Source organism: Sorex fumeus, unplaced genomic scaffold, assembly GCF_029834395.1.
Source record: "Sorex fumeus unplaced genomic scaffold, SorFum_2.1 ptg000246l, whole genome shotgun sequence".
NCBI classification, from domain to species: domain Eukaryota; kingdom Metazoa; phylum Chordata; class Mammalia; order Eulipotyphla; family Soricidae; genus Sorex; species Sorex fumeus.
Window position 1 is genome coordinate 449539 of NW_026606303.1, and position 23960 is coordinate 473498.

At 57.2% G+C, this 23960-nt stretch overlaps 1 protein-coding gene across 1 annotated transcript in view; it reads left to right on the forward strand.

The window, feature by feature from the left end:
- Positions 1–2200: 2200 nt before the first annotated feature.
- LOC130018280 (CAP-Gly domain-containing linker protein 1-like) overlaps positions 2201–23960 on the forward strand; it is a 37565-nt gene continuing 15805 nt past the window's right edge. The window contains 12 exon segments of the mRNA XM_056109006.1: positions 2201–2286; positions 3018–3559; positions 7055–7179; positions 8950–9172; positions 12790–12964; positions 12967–12986; positions 13341–13444; positions 14455–14512; positions 14909–15424; positions 15426–15611; positions 17468–17572; positions 19460–19672. Of these exon segments, the coding sequence (XP_055964981.1) occupies positions 2202–2286; positions 3018–3559; positions 7055–7179; positions 8950–9172; positions 12790–12964; positions 12967–12986; positions 13341–13444; positions 14455–14512; positions 14909–15424; positions 15426–15611; positions 17468–17572; positions 19460–19672 (2352 nt within the window). The 5' untranslated portion in view covers position 2201.

Below are 23960 nucleotides of genomic sequence, written 5' to 3' on the forward strand. Positions count from 1 at the left end.
TGGCGCCTGCCCCTTTAAGAAGGGCCCATGATGCCCTCCTCCTTGCTGAATTCTCATTCTACCTTGGAACGTTCTAGACTCCAAGTGCCATTTTCAGTCTCTGTAGGAGACTGGCACGAGCCTGTTTGGCAGAGCTCAGTTCTCTAAGCTGCGAGTGCAGTGTGACACAGGTGAATCTGAGTCTCTGGGCTTTTTCCCCGCGTGCGGGCGGCTTTTTTCTCTAACAGTTCTTTAGTGTATGATAGTTTTTAATCTTTAGTTTGTTTAAGTTTTTTTAGTAGTTATATATATATATATTTTGGGGGGTTGGACTGGGGGTTGGGTGGGGTGGGTTGGGGTGGCCATACCTGGCTGTGCCCAGGGGTCACCGTGACCGGCTAACGTCCCTGTGCTGACGGAGATCGAGCCCAGGACAACTGGATAGAAGGCAAGTGCCCTCCCCACTGTCCTGCCTCTCTGCCCCCTGCGGACTTTTCTATTAAATATGGAATGACTCTGAAGTCAGTGGGCCCTCATGGGGGCTGATGAGAAGCAGAGGAGAAGATGTCACTCCCCCGGGACTGGCTGGAGCGCTGGCACTGATGAGCGCGATGAGCCCTGCCAGCCCCACGACGCCCACTAGGCCTTCCCGGGGTCTCGGGCCGGAGTGAGGGGTTGCCCTTTTCAGGGAAAGGGAGTCGATCCTCGACCTCCTCAGGCCCCCGGGCCTTTGTCCTTCTCGCAGAAAAGCATTTCAGGAGATGAGCTTGAAGCAGGAACATTTTATTTGGAGGCTTTTAGGAAGGGGAAATGAGGGAGGGAGTAACAGGCTCGAGAGAGAGTGCGGCTTCTCCAGAGGCGCAGAAAGCCACTGAACACGTTAGGTTGCCTGGTTGCGTTCGGTCCGAAAGTCCACACCTCAGGAGGGGAGAAGCCCGTGACATGACCGACCTCGTAGGCAAGAGCAGTCCCTGGGCTCGGGCACACATGAGCGCCCTCCCTTGGTTCAAGGGGCCTAATCTCGGGTTTTCCCCAGGCTGCCCCTGGTGGGAGTTTCTAGCTACCTAGAGTCCGTTGCTAGGGTGGTTGCCAAGGGGGTAGAGTTGAGTGGTCCAAGGTCCTCTTAGAAATTCCTTTCCTGGCCTTTGTTCCTATTCCCTCGGGGGGTCCAGCCTGCTCTGGGCCTCCTAATGTGGGTTAATTTTGACCAGACCTTGGGTCCCGTGCCCTCAGGTGGTCTTTTGGTGGCCATGAAGCTTTTGTTGACTTCCCCGGAGTTCCATTGCCATGGCGACGCTTCCCCCATCCACATGTCTGCCTCAGTTCTGTGGGTTAAGAAATGGAGTTAATACTGGCTTGTGGTTATCAAACTTGGGCAGCGTCACAGGGAACGAAGGAAACGCCAAAACCTCCTTCGCTCCCCTTTGGCGCAATTTTTTTTTTCTTTCTGGGTCACACCTGGTGATGCACAGGATTTACTCCTGGGTCTGCACTCGGGAATCAGTCCTGGCAGAGCTCAGGGGACCATATGGGATGCTGGGAATCGAACCTGGGTCGGCTGCGTGCAAGGCAAATGCCCTACCACTGTGCTATCGCTCTCCAGCCCCCCTTTGGCGCAGTCTTGCTGGGCCCTTTTCCCTGGCAGTTCTCAGCCAATAGAAAAAAGTGTGTGTGTTGCTTGCCTTAGCTTCTGTGTGTAACCCCGGGCCTCACACACACACATACGCACACACGCACACACAAGACCAGCGATCACTGCTGAGTCGCCTCCCGGCTAGTCAGTGTCTGGACGGGGAGGTGGTCAGTGACACTCGCAGTGCTCAGGGACGATTTCTGGCTCCTGAATGTGTTTGGGGGTGGGTGTGATGCCAGGGAGGGCGTGAGGGTCAGCTGCCCGCAGGGCAAGTACCTGTCCCCTCTGCCCTCTGGCCCCGAATCTGCAGTTGTTTGTTTGTCTGTTTGGGATTGAGTTTTTGCGCAGGAATGACACTTGGTGGGCTCAGGGGGCTGTGCGGGAGGCTGGGGGTCGCACTCGGGGTGGCGAGTGTCAGACTGGCAGCTCTCTGGGCTCCGGAAGCTGCTGTGGTCGCTCCCGTGAGACAGACTCTCTCCTCTGCTCTTCAGAGATTTATCCCTGAGAACGAGTGCGCCTCAGAAGGCCCCACAGTGGGCTCGATGGTCAGGGCCCGGTAGTGGCCGCGGCAGCGTCTGACCACCTGACCATGAGTCTGCTGAGGCCCAGCGGGCTGAAGGCCCCCACCAAGATCCTCAAGCATGGGAGCTGGGCCCTGAAGGCGCCCTCGGCCGGTAAGTGCGCTCAGCCCGGGCCAGGGGAGACTCATTCCCACCCGGGAACCCCCTCCCGAGTCCTCGCCCGGGAAGGGCTCCCTGAGCTGTAGGCACGTTCATGGCTCTGGGGACAGCTCTCACACACGAGTGTCACATTCTGTGACTTTAGTGTCACGGCAACTGGTGTCAGCTGAGGCGACCAACACGCTCCCTCCTAACTGCTACCCCCTCACCCGGGCTTGGGGACAGGCTGAGGGAGGTGGACTCACCTGGACTAAAGGGCCTCATTGCCGGCCGTAGCCACAGGACAGTGGGGAGGGCAACCGGCACCCCATGTGACTCTCCAGCCTCAACCTCACATGAGTGACCCTGAGCGCAGAGCCAGAAATAGGCCCTGCGGACTGGCTGGGGTGCTCCCCCCCAAAAGAAAAAGAAGATGGGCCAGTGGGCACCTCAGAAATAAGACACTGGGTTGGAGCTTTCGCCTGGCTTGGTCCCTAGCATCACGGGGTGTGTCCAAAGATTTCCCCTCAGCTGCCCAAATATGACTGTGGCCTGGGATGCTGCAGTAGGTAGGCACGTCCCCTTCACGGCGGGCCCGGCCAGGCTTCGCCACAAGCAGCCCCCGGCATTGGCTGGGAGAAGCCCCAAGCACTGCTGGGTGTCCCTCCCCCCCCACCACACTTTAACTGTACCTGGACAGGCCCTTCCTGACTCTTCTGACCCTCTGACCCTTTCTGCTGTTCCAGCGGCTGCTCCCGTTGAGAAGTCCGTGCCTGGGGAGAAAACCCCCAGCGCCCCCTCCTCGGAGACGCAGGAGGAGTTTGTGGACGACTTCCAGGTCGGGGAACGAGTCTGGGTGAAGGGGAACACGCCTGGATTCATCCAGTTCCTCGGGGAAACCCAGTTTGCCCCTGGTCAGTGGGCCGGGATCGTGTTGGACGAGCCCATCGGCAAGAACGACGGCTCGGTGGCGGGTGTGCGCTACTTCCAGTGCGAGCCGCTGAAGGGCATCTTCACCCGGCCGTCCAAGCTGAGCAGGAGCTGGCAGGCCGACGATGAGACCAACGGCCTGCAGCCAGCGCCTGCTGCCCAGGCCACACCGCCCCTGTTGGCCTCCCCGGCCCCTGCCGCCGCCCCGAAGGCACCCCAGCCCTCCGCGAAGGAGGCACCGGCCACCCCTCACATCAGCAACCTGACCAGGACGGCCAGCGAGTCCATCTCCAACCTCTCGGAGACTGGCTCCCTCAAGAACGGGGAGCAGGAGCTGAAGCTCGGGGACCGGGTGCTGGTGAGTGCCGAGGGCAGCGGTCGCGGGTGGGTGTCCATTCACCTGTCTGGTCCATCAGGTTTTGCAGACTCGCGGTTTGGGTGGAAGGACGAGCAGCCGGAACGCCTGGTCCTGCAGTTTCCAGCGTGATGGATGCGTGCGGGGATGCTGCCAGTTTTACCAGTTTAGCCAAAACAGGATGGAGGGGTCATGCCGTGGGGAGGCCGCGTGCTTTGCACGCCTCTGACCTGGGGTTTAAGTCTTGGTCCCATGTACAGTCTCCCAAGCACATCCCGGAGTGATCCCTGAGCACCAAGCCAGAAGTAAGCCCTGAGCACTCTGACTGTGACTCAGAAAACAAACCAACGAACAAATTTGGAAATCGGTTCCATTTCTCTGGTTTCTGATGTTTGTGTTTGGGGCGTCACAGGGCTCACCCCGAGCCGCTCCGGGCCATTCCGTGCCCGGCTGTGCGCAAGCCCTGAGCCGTCTCTCCAAACGTGTGTGGTTTGGTGTTTGGGCCACACCTGGCCGTGCTCAGGGCTTCCTCCTGGTGGTGAACTCAGGGATCACTCCTGGTAGGGCTCAGGGGACCATCTGGGGTGTCGGGGATGGACCCTGAGTAGGCCACGGGTCGGGACCCGTCTCCCGAACATTCTCAAGAGTATGTTTTGCTGTCTTGGTTGCTCGATCTTCAGACTCAGCACCTGCTCTTGGGTTTCTCTGAGCAGCTACTGGAAGGTGGGGGCGAGGGGGCACCCCCATGAGATGAGTTTCTGGTGGGGGTCACCAGGTCCCTGCACGTGGCATCCTCAGTCCACCCCAAGCCCATTCCTCTGCACAGGTCCCCAAAGCAGAGGCGCTTGGCTGTAGACAACTGTTCTCCCCCAGCAGAAGCACTCAGTAACGCTTTCAGAACCCGTGGGAAGCGGCCGGGAAAAGTCCCCTCAGGGACATCTGAGGTGGGCGGCTCTGGACAGACTGGGGGCTGGCCCGGAGCCAGTGGCTTCCCGGGGACCACAGGGATGGCCACCGCCAGGCCAGTGTCCGAGCTGTGGAGGCCGGAGAGGAGAGCAGTGAGGTGACCCGCCTGCAGGCGCAGGGTGGCCCTCGGAGAGTTCTGGAGGGTCACGGTCGGGGTTCGGGGATGGCCAAAGAGTAACACGGGGAGGGAATTGGAGCTGGAGGAGACTCACGGTTTAAAGACTGTTTGGGGGGCTGGAGCAGTAGAACAGCAGAGAGGGCGTTTGCCTTGCACTCAGCAAACCTGGGTTCCCCGGTATCCCATAGGGTCCCCCAAGCATCGCAGGAATGATTCCTGAGTGCAGAGCCAGGAGTCACCCCTGAGCATCGCCAGGTGTGAGCCAAAGACCCAAAGAAGAAAAAAGACTTTTTTTTTTTAACTTGCATTTACAACCGTCCACACCCGGACACAGGGACACCAGTGTCGTTGGAACAAGGGAGCGGGGACACCGCCACTGGCTTTGCGGTGAATAACTCTGATCAGTTATTTATTTATTGGTGGTGGTGCTCAGGGCTGACTCCTGGCCCTGTGCTCAGGGACCACATCTGGGCAGGTGTGTGCAAGGCCAACGCCCTGCCCACTGTGCTGTTCCATCGCTCCATACCTCAGCTAGAGCACGCCTTTCAAAAAAAAGTTTTTGAGGGTTTTTTGGGGGGACCACAACCAGCATAATGGCTGTTTTCTGAAAGAAGAAGGGGGAATAAAGAAAACCCAAACACTTTCTTTGGTCTTTTTCCTAATTCAAGGAAGGTTTGCTTGGCGCTCCACGGCCTAATGCAGCCGGGGTCAGGAGGCCGTGGCGAGTGGGGGCTGGCCTCGGGGCACTGAGGCGAAGCTCCCCTGCAGGGCTGGCGCCCTCCCGGCTCTCCAAAGGGCCTCCTGCCCTTTGCCCCATTCTTCCCTGCGCACAGGAAGTCTAGGTTCTGCGCCAGCTGGCCCCGATGTTTACGGGACTGACCTCCGAGGAGCCCTTCGAAGGCTCTGACATGGCTGTTCCAGACTTAGGCCTGTGGAAGACGGTCCCCTGCCCCTGGCACTCCCTGTCACTGGCAGTGGACAGGTTGCCCCCATGCTTGTGCTACTTTGGTTCTCTTTGGAGACTCAGGGACCCTCATTGGGGTCACTGGAAATGCCCAGCTCTGACCTCAAGTCCCGTCTATGCTCGCAAGTAGGCAGGGGTCGCAGAGCGGGACAGTCAGTCGCTCTGGTCAGTCTTATGGTATCTCAGAGCGGGAGGTCACTCTGTCCATCCTGTGGCGTCTCAGAGCCCAACCGTGAAGAGCTTCTCCGGGCTGATGTGCGGTGGTTCTCCTGAGCTTGGGAGATCACTTCCCTTCTCTCCAGCTGAGCTCTGACAGAATGTTCTGGAGACAGGCTTGCAGCAGTTTTGGGCAGATGATATTTCCAGGATATGACGCCAGGGTCTTGAGAGAATTGACTGGCTTCCAGTTGTCCTGTTAGAGGAGGCTGTTTCCGGGTCGGGGACGGCATGTTTTGTGCCAAATTCTTCGCCGATGACCAGCTGTGAGACAGGAACTTTGCAGCCTCTTCTCAGCCCAGGGCCGCCACCCCAGCCACCTGTCTCTTGTTCTTTTATTCCTTGTCACACTCACAGTGCCCAGGGCCCACGCCTGGCCACGGAGGCTGTGCCAGGGCCTTTGCAGATGGCACTTCAGGACTCGCAGAGACAGTCCTGGGTGACGCTGCTACCCCTCGTGCTGCGAGTGACCCCCGAGCACGTGAACCCAGTCCTACCCCAGACCCGAAAAAAGAAAACCGCGCTCTCGGGCATTATTAGTTGAGATATCTCTCTCTCTCTCTTTCTCTCTCTCTCTCTCTCTCTCTCTCTCCTTTCTGTTTTGACTTTTTGGTTTTGGGGTCACTCAAGCTTTGCACTCAGGAATCAGTCTTGGCGGGCTAGGGGGACCATCTTGGGTGCTGAGGATTGAACCCAGGGTGGCCGCACACAAAGCAAGTGCCCTTCCCCCAGTGCTCCAGCTCTATTTGTCAGCATTCCCGTCAGTGTCCAACGCTGTGATTCTGTTTTGCTCTGCGTCCCAGGGGCAAAGCGTGAAGCCAAGGCATAGTGAAGGAGAACTGGAAAATGGAAGTCCGCTAAGATATGAGAACAGTCATTTTTCTTTAGCTGGTTTCTGGCTTAATTGTTCTCCAGCGTTGGGGTTGCCACGGCTCCGCTCCCACACCTGCGGGGCAGCGACCCCCTCGCCACACCAGGTGGCTGGCCTGGGTCAGAGATTCCTGGGGGTATGGTCAGCCAGGCCACCGGTGTCAGCGAGTGGGTGTGAACGCCGCTGCCTTGCATGGACACTGAGCAGCAGCGTCTGCTCACGCTGTAGGGGTTGCGGGGGGAAGTGGCACCTTCACCTTTGAGGTTTCTTAAGGAAATCCCTACTCTGAAGCCAGAATGTTCCTTTGCGGGGGTGGGGGCACTGTGCACAGTCCAGGGTGCCTGACCCGCGTCCCTCCGGCAGGTGGGAGGCGTGGAGGCCGGTGTGGTGCGCTTCCTCGGGGAGATGGACTTCGCCAAGGGGGATTGGTGTGGCGTGGAGCTGGACAAGCCGCTGGGCAAGAACGATGGCGCCGTGGCCGGAACGAGGTGGGTCCTCCTGCCCCCCCCCCACACACAGCCTGGGGCAATGCACGGTGCCCGGGAGGCGCTGAGGGGACTGCAGGCCACTTCACTTGCTTCTTAGGCGGGGCCACTTCCGGTGTCACTCGGGGACCCTGCAGGGATGTGGGGACAGCCTGGGGCTCCCACATGCAGCTGTGCTCGGCCCGCAGGAACCCCCCGGGCCTGCTGTCGCCCTTCAGATTCTGGGGAGGCTGCTTGGAATCGCCCTTGGTTTGCGCGGTGCGGGTGGGAGGCGTGCGAGGGAGTGTGCGTGTGAACGTATGAATGTGTGTGCTTCGGAGTGTGGATATGTATGTATGAGGGTGTGTGTATGTGAGTGTGTGAGTGTGGGGCTGTGAGAGTGTTGGTGAGGGCATGAGCATGTGAGTGTTGGTGGGGGTGTGAGCATGTTTGTGAGGGAATGAGAGCGTGTCATTGTTGGTTTGAGAGCGTGCAAGTGTTGGTTGGGGTGTGCGTGTGTGTGACTGTGGGGCTGTGGGAGTGTGGGAGTGTTGGTTGGGGTGTGAGTGTGAGTGTATTTTTGTTGGGGTGTGAGTGTGGGGCTGAGGAAATGTGGGAGTATTTGTTGGGGTGTGGATATATATGTATGAGGGGTGTGTATATGAGTGTGTGACTGTGGGAGTGTGAGTGTGAGTGTGTTTTTTAGGGGGTGTGTTTGTGAGTGTGGGACATTGGGAGTGTGGGAGTGTTGGTTGGGGTGTGAGTGTGTGTGAGTGTGGGACTGTGGAAATGTGGGAGTGTTTGTTGTGGTGTGTGTGTTTGTTGGGGTGGGAGTGTGAGAGTTTGGGAGTGTTGGTTGGGGTGTGAGAGTGTTTGCTTCTTGGGGTGAGTGTGGGAGTGTTTGTTGGGGAGTGAGTGTGAGTGACTTGGGCTGTGGACATGTGGGAGTGTTTTTTGGGGTGTGAGTGTGTGTTTGTTTGGTGTGGGAGTGTGAGAGTTTGGGAGTGTTGGTTGGGGGCTGAGTGTGTACTTGTTGGGGTGTGAGTGTGTGAGAGTGTTGGTTGGGGTGTAAGTGTGAGTGTGTGTTGGTTGGGGTGTGAGTGTTTGGGAGTTTTGGTTGGGGGTGTGAGTGTGTGTGTTTGTTGGGTGAGAGTGTGTGTGAGTGTGGGGCTGTGGGAGGGTATGATGTTTGTTGGGGACTGAGTATGTGTGAGTGTGGGGCTGTAGAAATGTGGGAGTGTTTGTTGTGGTGTGTGTGTTTGTTGGAGTGGGAGTGTGAGAGTGTGGGAATGTTGGTTGGGTTGTGAGTGTGTGTGTTTCTTGGGGTGAGTGTGGGAGTGTTTGTTGGGATGTGAGTGTGTGTTTGTTGGGGTGTGAGTGTGTGTTTGTTGGGGTGTGAGTGTGTGGGAGTGTTGGTTGGGGTATGAGTGTGAGTTTGTGTTGGTTGGGGTGTGAGTGTGTGTTTGTTGGGTGAGAGTGTGGGGGGGGCTGTGTGAGGGTATGATGTTTGTTGGGGAGTGAGTGTGTGTGAGTGTGGTGCTGTGGAAATGTGGGAGTGTTGGTTGGGGTGTGAGTGTGTTTGTTGGGGTGAGTGGGAGTGTGAGAGTGTGGGACTGTTGGTTGGGGTGTGAGAGTGTGGGAGTGTTTGTTGGGGTGTGAGTGTGTGGGAGTGTGGGGCTGTGGGAGCGTGTTAGTCTGTGGGCGTGTGAGACTGTGGGACTCAGTGGACGCCTCGGTCGGCGCCTGTCTCTCTTGCCAAAGGGGTCTTTTGTCCCCCCCTCCTCGTTGTCGCAGGTACTTCCAGTGTCAGCCCAAGTATGGCTTGTTCGCTCCCATTCACAAAGTCACCAAGATCGGCTTCCCCTCCACGACGCCGGCCAAGGCCAAGGCGGCCCCCGCAAGGCGTGTGATGGCCACCACCCCCGCCAGCCTGAAGCGCCGCCCGTCGGCCTCCTCGCTCAGCTCCGTGAGCTCCGTGGCCTCATCCGTGAGCAGCAGGCTCAGCCGCGTGGGACTAGTAAGAAGCTCCCCCCACCCCGCGCGGTGCTCGGTCCCCCACAGACTCCCACGGCCCCAGGGGTGAGAGGCGGAGCAGGACTGGGTGGGCTGAGCAGCTCCGGGGGGGCAGGCGAGTGGCTTCCCAGCCACCACCGGTGACAGGAGCAGGGATGGGCCTTTCCTCGGGTGCTCAGGGCACAGGCCGCCTTAGGGATGAAGTGGGGGAGCTGAAGGGGGCGTCGGAGGGTCAGAGCGGGACCCAGAGACTCTGGGGAATGCTTGGCGCTTGGCGTTGCTTGTTTGCTCTCTCCGTCCCTCCCTGCTCCCTCCTGTCCCTCTGCACCCCTGTAAACATGCAGAGGGGCCTTGACTTCTGTCCATTGCGGGGCCGCAAGTCAAAGCTGGGGCCTCGTGGCTTCTCCCCTCACGTCTCTCTGAGTCATAAACACTAAAGTGTGTCTGAATGTGCAAGGGTGTCCTGAGATATTGCCCACAGGGAAACGGGCCCACGATGGAGATGTGTCCCGGGGGCCTGGCTTTGCTGGGGGCTGCGCTTCCTGCCGCCCCCTCTGCTCCCTGCATTGACCCTCGATGCGGAAGAGGAGGGAGTGAGTGTGTGTGCAACGGAAGATACAAAACAGACGACACGGGAACAGGAGCCAGGAGGCCGCGCGCCGTGGGCACAGGCCTGGGGCCAGTCCTGTCTTGCTCGACCACCACCAGGTTTCCCTGCCCTGCCTCCATCCTCACGTCCGACTCCTCCTTCCCCTCGACTCGCCATTCAGGAGGGGAGCAGACTCAGAAGCCCCTCTCCTTCCCTCGCGAGCCAGCCCATTTGTGGAATTTGGTTTTGTTTTTCTGCTTGACTGTGGGCCACACCCTGCAGTGGTTCAAGGGGCCGTTTGCAGTGCTGGGGTTGAGCCGGGCCTCCCACCTCCGAGCAAGAGCCCCACGCCTGAGCCGTATCTCCAGCCTCCCCCCGCTGTCTTGTTTTGTTCTGTTCTGGGGTCACACCTGGCAGAGCCCAGGGCTTTCTCTCGCTTCTGTGCTCGGGATTATTCCTGGCGGCCTCCGGGATTGAGCCTGGGCAGCGCTGGGGCTTCGCTCTCCAGCCCTTTGGCCCCTGCCTTGCATATCTTTACGCAGGGCGGAGCTCACTCCTACACTGCACATCACCGTTAGCACATATGACAGGAATATAGAATGAGTCTGTGTGGCTTCATGGAAGTATACCTCGACAATGTAATTCCATACGTGCACACACAAGCGTTCACACACACACAGCGACTCATACATGGACACGTAGTGCATACCGTATATACACAGGCTTATGGGTGTGTACACACAGGCACGTACCTGCATAGACACAATGCGCGTGTGCACACAGGTGTGTGTAGACATGCCCAGAGGAACGTACGTGCATGCATACATACATGCACACAGGTCCGGGCGTGCCCTGTGGGAGCCTCCCGGTTCGCTTGTTGGCTGAGTTGCTCTCTGAGGTACCAGGCTCCCACAGAGGGGCTGGCCTTGCTGGCATGGAGCCTGGGGCCTCACACACCACGCGCAGGGCAGAGGCTTTGGCATCAACATCCTGAGTTCAGCTTGTGGCCCCGACCTTGCCCAGCCCCTCAGCACCGCCTCCCCCCATACCAGGGGTGCTGCTTTCTCCCTGCTCCGGCGCCTGAACTCGCAGTCTCGTTCGTCTCCACGGTTGGCTGAAAGAAGCCGTTCGCTCCCGGGCTGGTTTCCTCAGGGAGCTGTCTCGGGCCCAGGAAGCGCGTGCGTGCCCCACCACTCAGGCCAGGAGGCTCAGGGAACACCGCCGCCCGCCTTTCCTAGTTTTTATTTTTGCTCTTTGGTACTGAGGGGCTCACCTGGCAGTGCTCAGGGACTCCAGGCGTGGTGCTTGGGGGCTGCTCCTGGTGGAGGGGGTTTGAGCCCAGGTCTTGTTGGAGACCCCCAAGGCTGTCAAGCTCTTCCCAGCCACCCCTTGAAATCAGAGTTGAGTGCACTTCCCGGCAGCACTGCACATGGCTGGGCCCGAGAGCTCGTGTGCTCCTAGAAATTTTATTTATTTATTATTTGGTTTTGGGGCCACACTCAGGGGTGCTCAGGGCTTATTCCTGGCTCTCTGCAGGGGGGTGGTGTCACTCCTGACGTTGCTGGATCTTGAACCTCTGAAAGTACCTTCCCCCACCCCCCCCCCCACCCCACAATAGACTCTTTGGCCCTGGGGAGAGCATTTAATAAGTAAAGCAAGTAAAGGCCCTCCCGTTGATCGTCGATTTGCTCTAGTGGCCCCAGTAACGTCTCCATTGGAAACTTTATTGTTACTGTGTCTGGCATATCGAATACTCTCGGTAGCTTGCCGGGCTTTTAATCTGACCAATATACTTTAAGTGTATTGGGAAGTCACGGCCAGATCCTTACGCAGAGGCAAGGATGAGCCGCTCCCCGGACAGAACCAGGTAGCTCGAGAGCTCGCAGCAGGCAAAGCAGCAGTGGACAGCCTGGGCCCTGCTGGGCCCGTCAGTCAGCAGGCAATTGGCAGCAGCTCAGATGACGCAGGGAAGCGGCAAGAGCAGGGCGATGGGTCAGGCGTGGCCGGGCAGAAGGAGCGGACGTCCTCGGCCACCCCCGCCCCAGCCCCCGCCACCGTGTGCCTGAAGAATGAAGACCAGGTCCCGCTGTGTCCCTGCCTGCAGGGGCCGTTGTGCCGCAAGGAAACTGGGTCTGCAGAGCGACCATGAGCGACCACGAGCCCAGGACAGAACGGACAGGACCCCCGGTCCCCGCGGCCCTCCAGCCCACTCCCCTCCCCTCCTCGCTGTCTTTGCCTCTTCTCTCCTTCCCTTTGTGCTTGGTCTTCCCCTGAGCTGCCCTTGCGGTCCTGCTCGCTGGGCGTGAGCCCTCACACATGCTCACCCACCACTTGTTCCTTTTTTTCCTGGATTTTGGGCCACACCCCAGCAATGCTCAGGACTTCCTCCGGGCTCTGCACTCAGGACTCACTCCTGGTGGGCTCGGGACCCTATGGGGTGGGTACCTGGGATCCAGCTGGGGCAGCGGCGTGCAAGGCCAGCGCCTTCCCCGCAACTTTACCATTCTAGCCTCTCATCCCCCACTTTCAAAGGCAGATGGCACAGGGGTCTTTTATGGGGTCACACCTAGTGACCCTCAGGGGCACGAGGCCATTCCCAGAGACAAGAGTCTCTGGTTAGTGCTATTCAGGCCTGGGGCGGGTGCTGGGGAGAGCGAGGTGAGCTGGAAGGAAGAGGAAGAGAGAAGGGCCAGGCTGCCCTGGGAGACCCAGACGGACCTGCAAGGCTGAAGATGCTGGAGCCGGCCTCAAGCTCATGCCAAGGGCTCAGCCTTAAGGAAGCTCAAGCCAGAGTGGGCTGTGGAGGGGGCTGCCTCCGGCTCTCCAGAAGAGTCTCTGGATTCCCACGAAGCCCGTCAGTGGAGCTCAGGTCCTGTCCAAGGATCTTCGGGAAGGTTTCAAGATGCTTCTGCTAAGAGTCGCTGGCCCATATGCACGGATGCAGCGCTGCTCCATCTGCTTTGCTGAGGATAGCCGTGTGCATGCCCGCGTCCGCCACCCCCACCCCCTTCACGTCTCTTTTTCCTTTGCAGTTGCCAGAAACCTCCTCTCGCTATGCCTGCAAGATCTCCAGCACCACTGCCCTCCAAGAGGCACTGAAGGAGAAGCAGCAGCACATTCAGCAGCTGCTGGCCCAGCGGGACCTGGAGAGGGTGGAGGTGGCCAAGGCCACGAGCCATGTGGGGGTGATAGAGCAGGAGCTGGCCCTGGCCGGGACGGGCACGACCAGGTAACGTCTGTGCAGACGACAGTGCCGGGGCCAAGAGACACTTGCGGCAAATGCTGGGCGCGACATTGGTGCAGGCAGTGCAGGGAGAGGCCATGGGTCCCCGTCTGCCGTCGTTGCGGTGGCATCCGGCGCGTGGTTTGATCACATGCCCCTTATCCTCACCCCGTGGGGGTTCCGGGAGCGCCAAGTTGTCCCCGCTGGTGCTTTCGTGGTGTGGTTCCCTTCCGGCCTTCCAGAAACGCTGCAGCTTATGTGGGAGACGCGTTCAGTGTGCCGCGGTGGCAGGTGGCGGTGCCAGCCCACAGAGGGTTGTCGGGGGCGGGCGAGGACACTCACGCACAGTTGCCTCCACAGCACGTCCTGGAGCTAGGGGCCAAGATGGACAAGCAGCGGGCCATGCTGGAAGCGAGCGACCGGGAGAAGGTGGAGCTGCTGAACCAGCTGGAGGAGGAGAAGAGGTGAGGCCGTGCCCCAAGCTGGGGAACTGCCTCGGGCGGGGCGCGCCGGCCTTCCAGGGCTGTGAGAACCAGAAACCACCGGGTGCCCAGTCCTGAGCGTGGCCTCATGGGGAGGAATGGGGGGAGCTCACTGGAGCCCAGGCACCCCCGGCCCTCACTGCTGTGTCCACGTGGCCTGGTGTTCCGGAGACATGTGCTGGGTGGCTGGGAACTGTCGTATCCCAGTGGGGCCCTGTGGGAGTCCCTGGGGTTAATCCTGGGCGGGAGGAAACCCGCAGCACCCATGGGGCACGGCAGCAGACAGGCAGGGCTCAGGCCAGGCTGCAGACAGACGGACACGGGGTGCCGGCCAAGACGGTCTTCTCAGATGGGCTCCCGGCAGTGTGGTGCCCAGGCGCACTGCCAGTACCCGGCTCAGCTCCTCAGCTGCACATGCCGAACACTCCACATCCCCTGGGAGCCCCTCCTGCCCCCCCCCCCAGCCCCGAGTCGTTTGCTGCTTCTCCCCCAGGGGCTCCGTTGTTGTCCCGATGTGGGGACAGGAGCTGGCTGACAGGAACTAGTATGCGCCCCGGGTCAGTCTTTAATGACCTCTGTTAGCTGCGAGGCAGAAAAGGCTGATATGACACTGCGCCTGGCGTTGGCTCGAAAGAGCTTCCTCCTGTAGCCTGCGGGTCCCACCCAGTGCTCGCAGCCGAGGGGACTAGCTGACTTTCTCTTTTTTCTTTTTGGGTCAACCCAGTGATGCTCTGGGGTTATTCCTGCCTCGGCAATCAGGAATTACTCCTGGCATTGCCCAAGGGACCATAATGGGATGCTGGGAATTGAACCCGGGTCGGCCACGTGCAAGACAAACGCCCTGCCCGCTGTACTCTCTCTCTGGCCCTCGCTGACTCTCTCAGCCCTCCTGTGTGTGGAGCCGGGGGCTGGGTCGGGCACGCATCTACAGGGTGGTGGCCCTCATGGGGGGCAGCAGTGACGCCCCTCACAACTCTCCCTCTCCCCCACAGGAAAGTGGAGGACCTCCAGTTCCGAGTCGAAGAGGAGTCCATCACCAAAGGCGACCTGGAGGTAAAGCCCGGGCAGGTCCCAGAGACTTGCAGGGTGCAGGCAAGGATGCGGGGTGGCCTGGCCGACCCCGCCGGGACCACTTCTGCTGGAGACTCCGAATCAGACAGGGATACCAGGGGTCATGCACCTGGCAGGGCCCGGCTGAGGCACCTCTGCTCCTTGGGGCTGGAGGCTGCTGTTGATGAGCGTTTTTCTCTCGTTCTGACAGTTGGGTCTACGCCTTTGCCTCAGCTTTGATTTTCAGTCGAGCAGCACAAATCAAATCCTTTAGAACCCCAGTTTTTTGAAGGTATTCCTTAAAACAAGAAGAAGCAAACAGTTTGCAAAAGAATAATTTCTGTTTCTGCTTCTTTTCCTTCCTGTTTTAAGCTCATGGAAATTTTGTTTTCCCACCAGAAGGAGGTGAAGGCCCTGCAGGCGGCCTCCGAGAAGCTCGCCAAGGAGAACGAGGGGCTGAGAACCAAGCTGGACCATGCCAACAAGGAGAACGCGGACGTGATCGCCCTGTGGAAGTCCAAGCTGGAGACGGCCATCGCCCCGCACCAACAGGCCATGGGCGAGCCGAAGGCGGCCGTGAGCCGGGGCGTGGGCGCCGAGGCGGCCGAGCTGGCCGAGCTCAAGATGCAGATGGAGAGGCTGCAGTTCGAGTACCAGCAGGAGGTGGAGAACCTGAAGGCCCAGCTGGCGGCTGAGCGTGCAGCGCACGCCTCTGAGCTGCAGACGCTCAGGTCGCGGCTGGTCAGGACGGCCCAGGAGCAGAAGAACAGCCTGGAGGCCGCGCGGGCCAAGCTCGACCAGAGCAAGGACCAGCACCTAGTGGAGATGGAGGACGCCCTGAACAAGCTGCAGGAGGCGGAGACGAAGGTAAAGCACCTGGAGGGGTTGCGGGCCATGTGTAGTCAGCAAGCCCCAGGCGCTGGCCAACGCCACGGCACAGCTGGAGGCCACCCAGCAGAAGCTCTTGCAGTTCGATGGGCTCTGGAAGGCCAGTTCCGAAGGTAAATTGGAAATGGAGAAGCTCAGGCAGCAGCTCCAGGTGACTGAGCGGCAGATTCAGGAGTTAGAGAATGCAAAGCGGGCCGAGAGCGGCAGGTTGGTACCCGGGCGCCCTCGCCCTCTTCCACGCTCGCTCCCTGCATGCTGTGTCTCTGTGTACTTGCCGCCGTGTTCCGGCTTGGTGCTGACAGGTCTCCCGGTCACGTCCCGTGCGGTTCCCTCTGATGGGACTGAGAACGTGTCGGCATGATTCTGGGGCGGTCATTGGTCCCCAGCACCTGGATGCCATGCTAGCCTAGGCCCTGGCTAATCGGGCCCATCTGGGGTCTTTCTGAAACAGAGAACTCTTCACAAGGCCAGTGAGAAAACAAGATAGGAGCCCCCAAAGCAAACCTCGGCCCCCCCGCCTTGGGCCCCCTGCGTACTCGCCGAGTCCGCCCAGACACTTGGGCTCGAGGCTGGCCGCAGGGGTCTTTCCCTGACCTTGCTGACCACCTGCTCATGTGACTGCTTTGCTGTCCTCTCCCCGAGGTGCCTCAGTTTCCAGCTGGTGCTCAATGCCTCTGAACCTCTGAGCTCCCTCAGGGCTGGTGACGTGGCCCATCTTGGTATTTCTCATTGCCGACCCCTCCCTGCCTGCAGCACAAGCCCCAGCCCAGCCCTGCAGAGATTTCATCCCTTTCAGCCTCTAAGGGGTGCTTGGGCCAAGTCCGCCTTCCAGCATGGCCTCCTGCTGGCCACGGGCATGGACTCTCATGGTAGCCCTGACCCTGGGGAAGGACAAGACAGTGAGATCTGGGCCAAGCCGAGGAAGCTGCAGTTCTCCCCAAGGGGCCCCGAGAAATGCCCTTTTCCTCCTATAGGATTGTGGTGGCAGAGACGCGCCCTCCCAGCCGCCCCCCTCCCACCCCCCTGGCGCTGTGCGCGTTGTTGGAGAAACTTCTCTGTTGGCCAAGTTGGAAGGGCTGTGGGATTTGTAGACAGGACTGACAGACATAACAGAAGGACCCAGAGACCCCCGGGAGTTCCTCTCAGGACTCAGGACTCCTTAGCTGGCATTCCAGAAACAAACGGAATCAATTCCTAGGACACAGCAGGGGATAGTTGACCCACTTGTTCGCATCAAGATGTAACAAACGTCAAGTTCTGGTGACTGCTGTCTAGTGGATTAGAGGTTCTTCAATTTAAATTTCATATTGAAACACCTCAGACTTTTAAAGTCACAGACAAGAAACTACAAGAAAGTAAATCTTGGGGGCCAGAGTGATAGTACAGTGGGAAGGGCATTTGCCTTGCACACGGCCTACGTGAGTTCGATCTCCAGGATCCCATAGGGTCACTGTCATTGTCACTGTCCTCCTGTTGTTCATCTATTAGCTCGAGCGGGCCAAAAAAAAAAAAAAGATAACCTGTTCTTCCCTCCTTCCCCTCCCTTTCCCTTTCTTCCCTGTTTCGTCCCTCCCTCCTTCGTATCCTTAGCCTCCCTCCTCCCTTGCTTACGTCCTTCTTCCTCGCCAAGCCATGCTCTCGGCTCTGGGGTCCTCCCGCCCAGCAGTAGTGGGTCTTTTCAGCTTGTGGACCGATCTCAGGCTCGCCCAGTGGTGCTGCAGTTCCAACTCGGGCCTGGTGTGTACTCCAGCCCTTTGTGCCGTCTCCCCGCCCCTGGAAAGTCAATCTTTCTCATAGGCTTTCTTATTTTCTGGTCGCTCCAAATTTAGGTCTAGAAAACGCCTCTGTTTGAGCCGTTTTCAGTAACCACTAGACAGTCATCACCAGAACTGATGGCGCCAAGGCCTTGGCTTTCAGAGCTTCAGGCAATCACGCTCACCTCACGCCTCTGTTCTTTGGGGTTGTTTTGGGTCATGGGCTTCTCATACGTGTTTTCTGTTTTGTTTTCCCCTTCCTGTTTCTGTTCGTCCCATTGGTCCATTCACTCCATCCTTGTGACTCTGGTAGGCCGATAGCCTGGCCAAGGAGCTGCAGGGGAAGGAGCTAGCGCTCCGTAGTCTTCAGGAGAACTTGAACGAAGCCGGCCGAGTGAAGGAGGCTTTGGAGAAAGATCTTCGGAGTTTGGTGAGTACCAGGGGAGTCGGACGCTGATCTTCACCTTGCTGAGGGAAAAGCGAAGCCTCCTCAGGCGAGCTCGGCCCTATCGCCTCTGAGGCTCACGAGCGTGTCAGCTAGAAAGCCCCAGGGGCTGCATGAGCCCCCATTGGGGCAGCAAAGGTAGGTGCGCTGCTCTGTCCCCTCTGTGCCCTCCGCCTCTGCCTGATCAGTGAGTGGCCAGCGATGCTCCCGGAGTGCTGGGCTCCTTCCTCCCCTCAGCAGCGCCTCAGGCTCCTCTCCCGTGCCCCCTGCTCCCTCGGCTCTGTCTCCCCTGCCAGCCGGGAGCACTGGGGGCTCACAGCAAGGGGAGGGGGTGAGAGACATGTGCTGGTAAGGCCGGTTTTCTGGAACCTTCCAGACACCTTCCTGCACTGGATCAAAGTGTGTTTTCTGGTTTTCTTTTTAGGATTTGTGTGTGTGTGTGTGTGTGTGTGTGTGTGTGTGTGTGTTTGTGTCTTGGGCTTTTTAGTATTCAGCTGTGCTGAGACCTTCACCTGGTGGCCCTCAGGGGACCACGTGGAATGCTGGGGATTGAACCTGGGTTGGGCACATACAAAGCAAAACACCTAAAGTATCTGGTTGTTTTTGTTTTTGTTTTCTTTTTTGGCTTTTTGGGTCACACCTGGTGATGCTCAGAGGTTACTCCTAGCTCTGCACTCAGGAATTTCTCCTGGCGGAGCTTGGGGGACTACATGGGATTCCGGGGATTGAACCTGGGTCAGCCACGTGCAAGGTAAACGCCCTCCCCACTGTCCCATCACTCCGGCGCTGGACCTTGATGAACTGGGCCTTTCCATTGAGACAGTACTGACGGGGTCCCGTCAGGACCCGAAACTGAGCCCTGAAGGAGCCATTCAGGACCCTGCGGGAGGTTTCCAAGGGAATCGTCCTTGCCGGGGCAGCATGGGCCCAGCACACGCAGCATCACATTCTATCTGTGTGTGGTCGAGAACATGTGTACACACGTGTGTCCACAGCCATGCACACACCCCAGTATACACACATGGGCTTCTGTCATGTGCAGACTCATACGTGTCCTTGGACATGCAAGCAAATACATACATACTTGCACAACTCACTCGTGTTTGCCAGGCAGATACACACTGGGCATTGATAGCTGAGTTTGGGGTGGATTATTTTTGTTTTCTGGGTTTTTTTGTTCTTGTTGTAGTTCTTGTTGTTTTTTGTCTTTTTGGGTCACAGCTGGGGACATTCAGGGGTCACTCCTGGCTCTGCACTCAGGAATTACTACTGATGGTGCATCCCCTATGGGATGCTGGGGATCAAAGGCGGGTCAGCCTTGTGCAAGACAAACACCCTCCCCGCTGGGCTATTGCTCTGCCCTTGGGGTGTGTGTATATATATATATATATTTTTTTTTTTGGTGGTGGTGGTGGGGGACTAGTGCCATGCCTGTCAGTCCTTGGAGGCGACTCCTGGCTTTGTGCTCAGGATATTCCTGTTAGTGCCGGGATTCAGACCGGGGCCAAGTGGCCTTACTCAGTGCTCTCTCTCTCCCAGCCCCCAGATGATCACCATGTTTATTGGGGCTCCCCCTAAACTCGGTGGTACTCCTGGCTCAGGGTCTAACCGTCTGGCTGTTCTCGGGCACCTGGACCCTGTGCCAGCCCTTCAGCCCCCAATATCTATGTTCTAAGTGCAAGTTCATTTTCATGAACATTGTGTGTGTGTGCTGTTGAGCAGAGCAGAGTCGCCATGTGTGTGCGGGTATGTTTGTTTGTGTGCGTTGTGTGTGTGTGTGTGTGCGCGCGCATGTGTGCGCGTGTGTGCTGGGGGCAGGCAGGGGGCCTGTGGCTGATGATGGCCCCCGGATCCCCGCAGGGGGAGAAGGTGGACGTGAGCCGCAGCCAGCCCCAGGCTCTGCAGGCCGAGCACGCCAAGTCCACCACGGAGAGCCAGGCGCAGCACGAGGAGGCACTGCAGGCCCTGCAGAAGCTGCTGCTGCAGGCGGAGAAGCTGCAGGCGGTGCAGGCGGAGAACGGGAGCCTGCTGCGGGAGGTGGCCGAGCTGAAGACGCAAGTCGACGAGGCCAAGGTGTGTGGGCGCAGGGCTGCCGTCTCGGGGTCGGGCTCTGTTGGGGGCCTCGGCCTGCAGCCTCAGACACTTCCTCCACCCGTTGGCGCCTGTGAGAGCCGGAAGGGTGTTGCTCCCGGGGCGCCCGGCAGAGCACATAGAAGCCCAGGGACCCCAGCTTGGGTTGTCCGTTTTGTTTTTAGCTTGCTCAGTAAGTTCAGGCCTTCGTGTTTTCACTTGATTGCTCAAAGGCATTTTTTAGTGTATCAGAGAAATGTTAAGGTTCGAAGCTCAGTGGGGAGAAATAGAGCGGCTAGAACTAGTGCAGTGAGAGGGCACTTGCTGTGCACGTGACCCACCGGGGGATCCCCAGCATCCCCCAGGGTCCCCCAAGCACCCAGGAGGAAGCCGTGACCTCTGCCGGGTGTGAACCCCAAAACAAGAAGGAAAATAATGTATACACACATATATGTGTGTACATACATAACATGTACATATGTGTACATCTTTATATCCATATAATAAGTGTATTTTAATTCATATGTACATATTTTGATACATTTTTAGTTTTCCACGCTTGGTCCCATGTATAGTTTATACATATATGTGCTTGTATGTATATGTGTGTGTATACATATCTATAAGCCAATGGATAGAAAACGGAACCGAGCTTACATCAGAGGAAACCAGGGCTGCTGAGCGGCGGCCATGGCCCGCGTGTGTGTTGGTGCCCGGCCTCTTTCCACCACGCACCAGAGCCAGGGCTACGTCTCCTCTCTGGACCACCTGCACGGCCCAGTTCTGTGGCCAGCAGCCTCGTGTGCATGCTCAGGTCAGTCCCATTCCGGTAACCTGACCGTCAGCGGTCAGCTGCCCAGCGCACGCCAGTAGCCTGCTGCGGCTCATGGCTGTGGAGCTGGACAGAGAAGATAGCCCTTGCTGCAGAAAGTTCTGGAAAGTACATGGCGGTTAAACTATGGTGTGCATTGAGACTCAGAAACGAAGACGCACAACCCGTTGCTGACGGGCAGGGAGAGCAGGTGAGGGAGACCCTGGCCCGTGTGCGGCCACTCCTCCTGGAACCCCTGGGCCCCTCCCAAATTACTGCAAACACTGCCTCCCATTGCTCATCGATTTGCTCGAGCGGGCCCACTAATGTCTCCATTTTGAGACTTGTTGTTACTGTGTTTGGCAAGCAAAACCTGTTGGCTTCAGTCTCCAAAGCTTGGTGGATTAGTCTGGATTTTCTATAAAGTGTAAAACTTTTGGGACTAAGTCCATTTCCTGCCTCTGTTTGTCCCTGTGAAAATCGTTTGGCAAGTAGTGGTTGCTTTTCCCTTCCCCTCCTGCACAAAGTTCAAAAACAAAATACTTTTTGTAGTTCTTTGAATTGTACTGAAAACTAGTTTTTTAATGCATCCCTTCTATGACAGAGTGATGGATTTTATAATAGAAGAATTGAAGTGGGGGGAAAAAAATCTTATGCCCCAATGTCAAGATCCAACTGTCCAAACTTCCGGGGAGCTGTCAGGAATAATTTCAGATGGCATTTCAAAAATAAAATTGGCTGCTAGTAGAATGGGTAGGGTGCAGCCTTGTACTCGGCCAACCCAGGGTTGATCCCCAGCATCCCTTATGGTCCTCCGGCCCTGCCAGCAGTGATCCCTGAGCACAGAACACTGAGCGAGACCCGAACATCACCAGGTGTGGGGCCCCCATCCACAAAATAGGCAGGTAGTTATGTTGACCCTAAGAAGCTAACTGTGTTAGAGCCTCTCCATCCTGCATGTGTGTGTGCGTGTGTGTGTGAGTGCGTGCGCGCGCGTATACACGCGTGTGCAGGTAAGACTACTCTGCCATTTTCATTTCTGGTGTTTAGGCCACATTAAGTGCTTGGCTTGCTTGTGCCTGCTTGATCTCATTCTTGTTTCCATTCTTCCCCGCTTTTGTTTCTGTAGTCATTAACTTACCCAATAACATCAGAGGAAATTGAGCTGATGTCGAAGGATCACAGGGCCCTGAGGTCAGAGAATCAATTGCTGGCGAAGGAGAAGCTCTCTCTGAAGTCAGAGAGAGGGTCATTGCTACTGAAGCAAACACAAGCCGAGGCCGAAAACTCTTCGCTGCGGGAAGAGCAGGGGAAGCTCTGGCTGTTGAGCCAAGCGATTCAATTAGAAAAAGAGAAGGTCATCGAGGCCAGGCGGGCCGCAGAGAAGCTCTGGCAGGAGGAGCGGCTCCGCCAAGAAGCCCTCGAGGCGGAGAAAGAGAAAGTGCTGGAATTGGGCAGGGCGGTGCAGGAGGAGCTCCAGAGGGTGCGCACAGAGAACGAAGCACTGCAGGTCACTGCAGGTCGCCAAGGTGGGGCTGCAGGCCCTGGTGGAGGAGCTGCGGATGAGCAAGAGCGGCCTGGTGGCCGAGTGTAAGAAGGGCCTGGAGGAGAGGGGCCAGCTGGAGGAGCATGTCAAGAAGCTGGTTCTGGAGAAATTCAACATTAATACTTTTGGATTTTCTTATCACAAAAAATTAAATGAAGGACCTCAACCATCAGAAGTTTATCATCCAGTTTGAATCTATTTTTGTTCACTTGAATGTCTTCTAGTTCTGTCAAAAGTGATAAATAATGTACCATCCAGGCTACATGTATAATAAGAACTTCTATAATTATATGTATGATTTTGATGTATTTTCCTCTGGAGATTCTCAACTGTCTGACAAGTGAAAGATCTGTATCAATTGAAATTTTTAGTAATAACCATTATTGAATTTCTTTCACAAACTATGTAAAGCAGTATTAAAACTTGAGCGAACAAGTGTCCTATATCTACTTTAATAAAATTATTTCTTTTTTGCCAGTGATAACTGATTATTTTTAGGTTTATTTAGAAAAGATTTTTGGCTAGCAATGAAGAACTATAGAGTCAAATGAGTCAAACAGTTTCTACAATGGAATTCTGATACACCAATTTCTTTTTGTTTCTTTATGTTTGTGCCACCCCTGGTGATGTCTTAGGGCTTATTTATGGCTCTGCACTCAGGAATCATTCCTGGCAGTGCTTGGGCAAACTATAGGGAATGTCAGGGATTGAAGCCAGATTGGCCACCTGCAAAGCAAATGCCTTACCAGCTGCACTATTGCTCTGGACCTGTAAACCATTTTCTTAAAAGTGTTTATCTTGAGCTAAAGAGATAGTGCAGTGAGTAGGGTACTTGCATGTGGCCGATCTGGGTTTAATCGCAGGAATCCCATCCAGTCATCTGTGCCCTGGCAGGAGCAATCTCTAAGTGCAGAGGCAGGAGTAAACCCTAAGAAGCACTGGGTTGGGAGTATGGTGCCACCAGCAGGTCAATCTGTACCTGTGAGTCGAGTGCATCAGCAGCCTGATGGCGCCTTCAGACGTCCAGGTACCCCCAAATTGCTGCCGTGCGTTTGGCCAGACCCCAAAAAGTTGGGGCAGAGTTGACCAAGAAAGTAAACAGGCAAAAGTTAGGTATGTGGGAGATACACCCACACCACCTCCAGTTCAGCTATATAATTAGAGGCATGGCCTCTCTGGTCCCTGATTGAACTGCTCAACGGCCATGATCCCAGAGACTCAGAAACAAATCTCGAAACCCAATGGTTTTCGGCAGAGATGTGTCCAGTCCCTGCAGTAGGTTAGAGGCGCTGGGCCACCCCAGGTGGGAATAGATTCCGTGCCTTGGCCTGTTCTCCCTGGCAGCCTGCTGGCCGCCATCCTCCAGAGGCCACAATCAGGTTTGGGCCAACAGTGACGAGACACGTAGGGCCTCACGGGATGGGGGTGGAGCTGGCCCTTTCCTCCCCAACGAGACCCCCAAGTCGTCACCCACAAACAGCCGCTCTGGCTTCTGATTGAGCTGTTTAACGGCCATGATCTCAGAGACTCAGAAACAAATCTCGAAACTCAGCAACTTTTGGCAGAAATGCATCCAGCTCGCACAATAGGTTACTGTTGCCGGGCCACCCCGGGGGGGAAAGGGTGCTGTCCCTCCACCTGCTCCCCCTTAGGGGCTCAGTGGCCAACATCCGCCAGAGGTCATTGGACAGTCAGGTTTGGGCCCACAGTGATGAGACATGTGGGGCCTCATGGGATGGGGGTGGAGCCAGCATTTTCCTCCCCGTCTCAATGTGACCCCAAGTCGCCGCCCATGAACGGCCTCTCTGGCTCCTGATTAAGGTGCTTAATGACTATGATCCCAGAGACTCAGACACAAATCTCGGAATCCAGTGGCTTTTGGCAGAAATGCATCTGAACCCTGCAGTAGGTTACTGTCGCTGGGCCATTCCAGG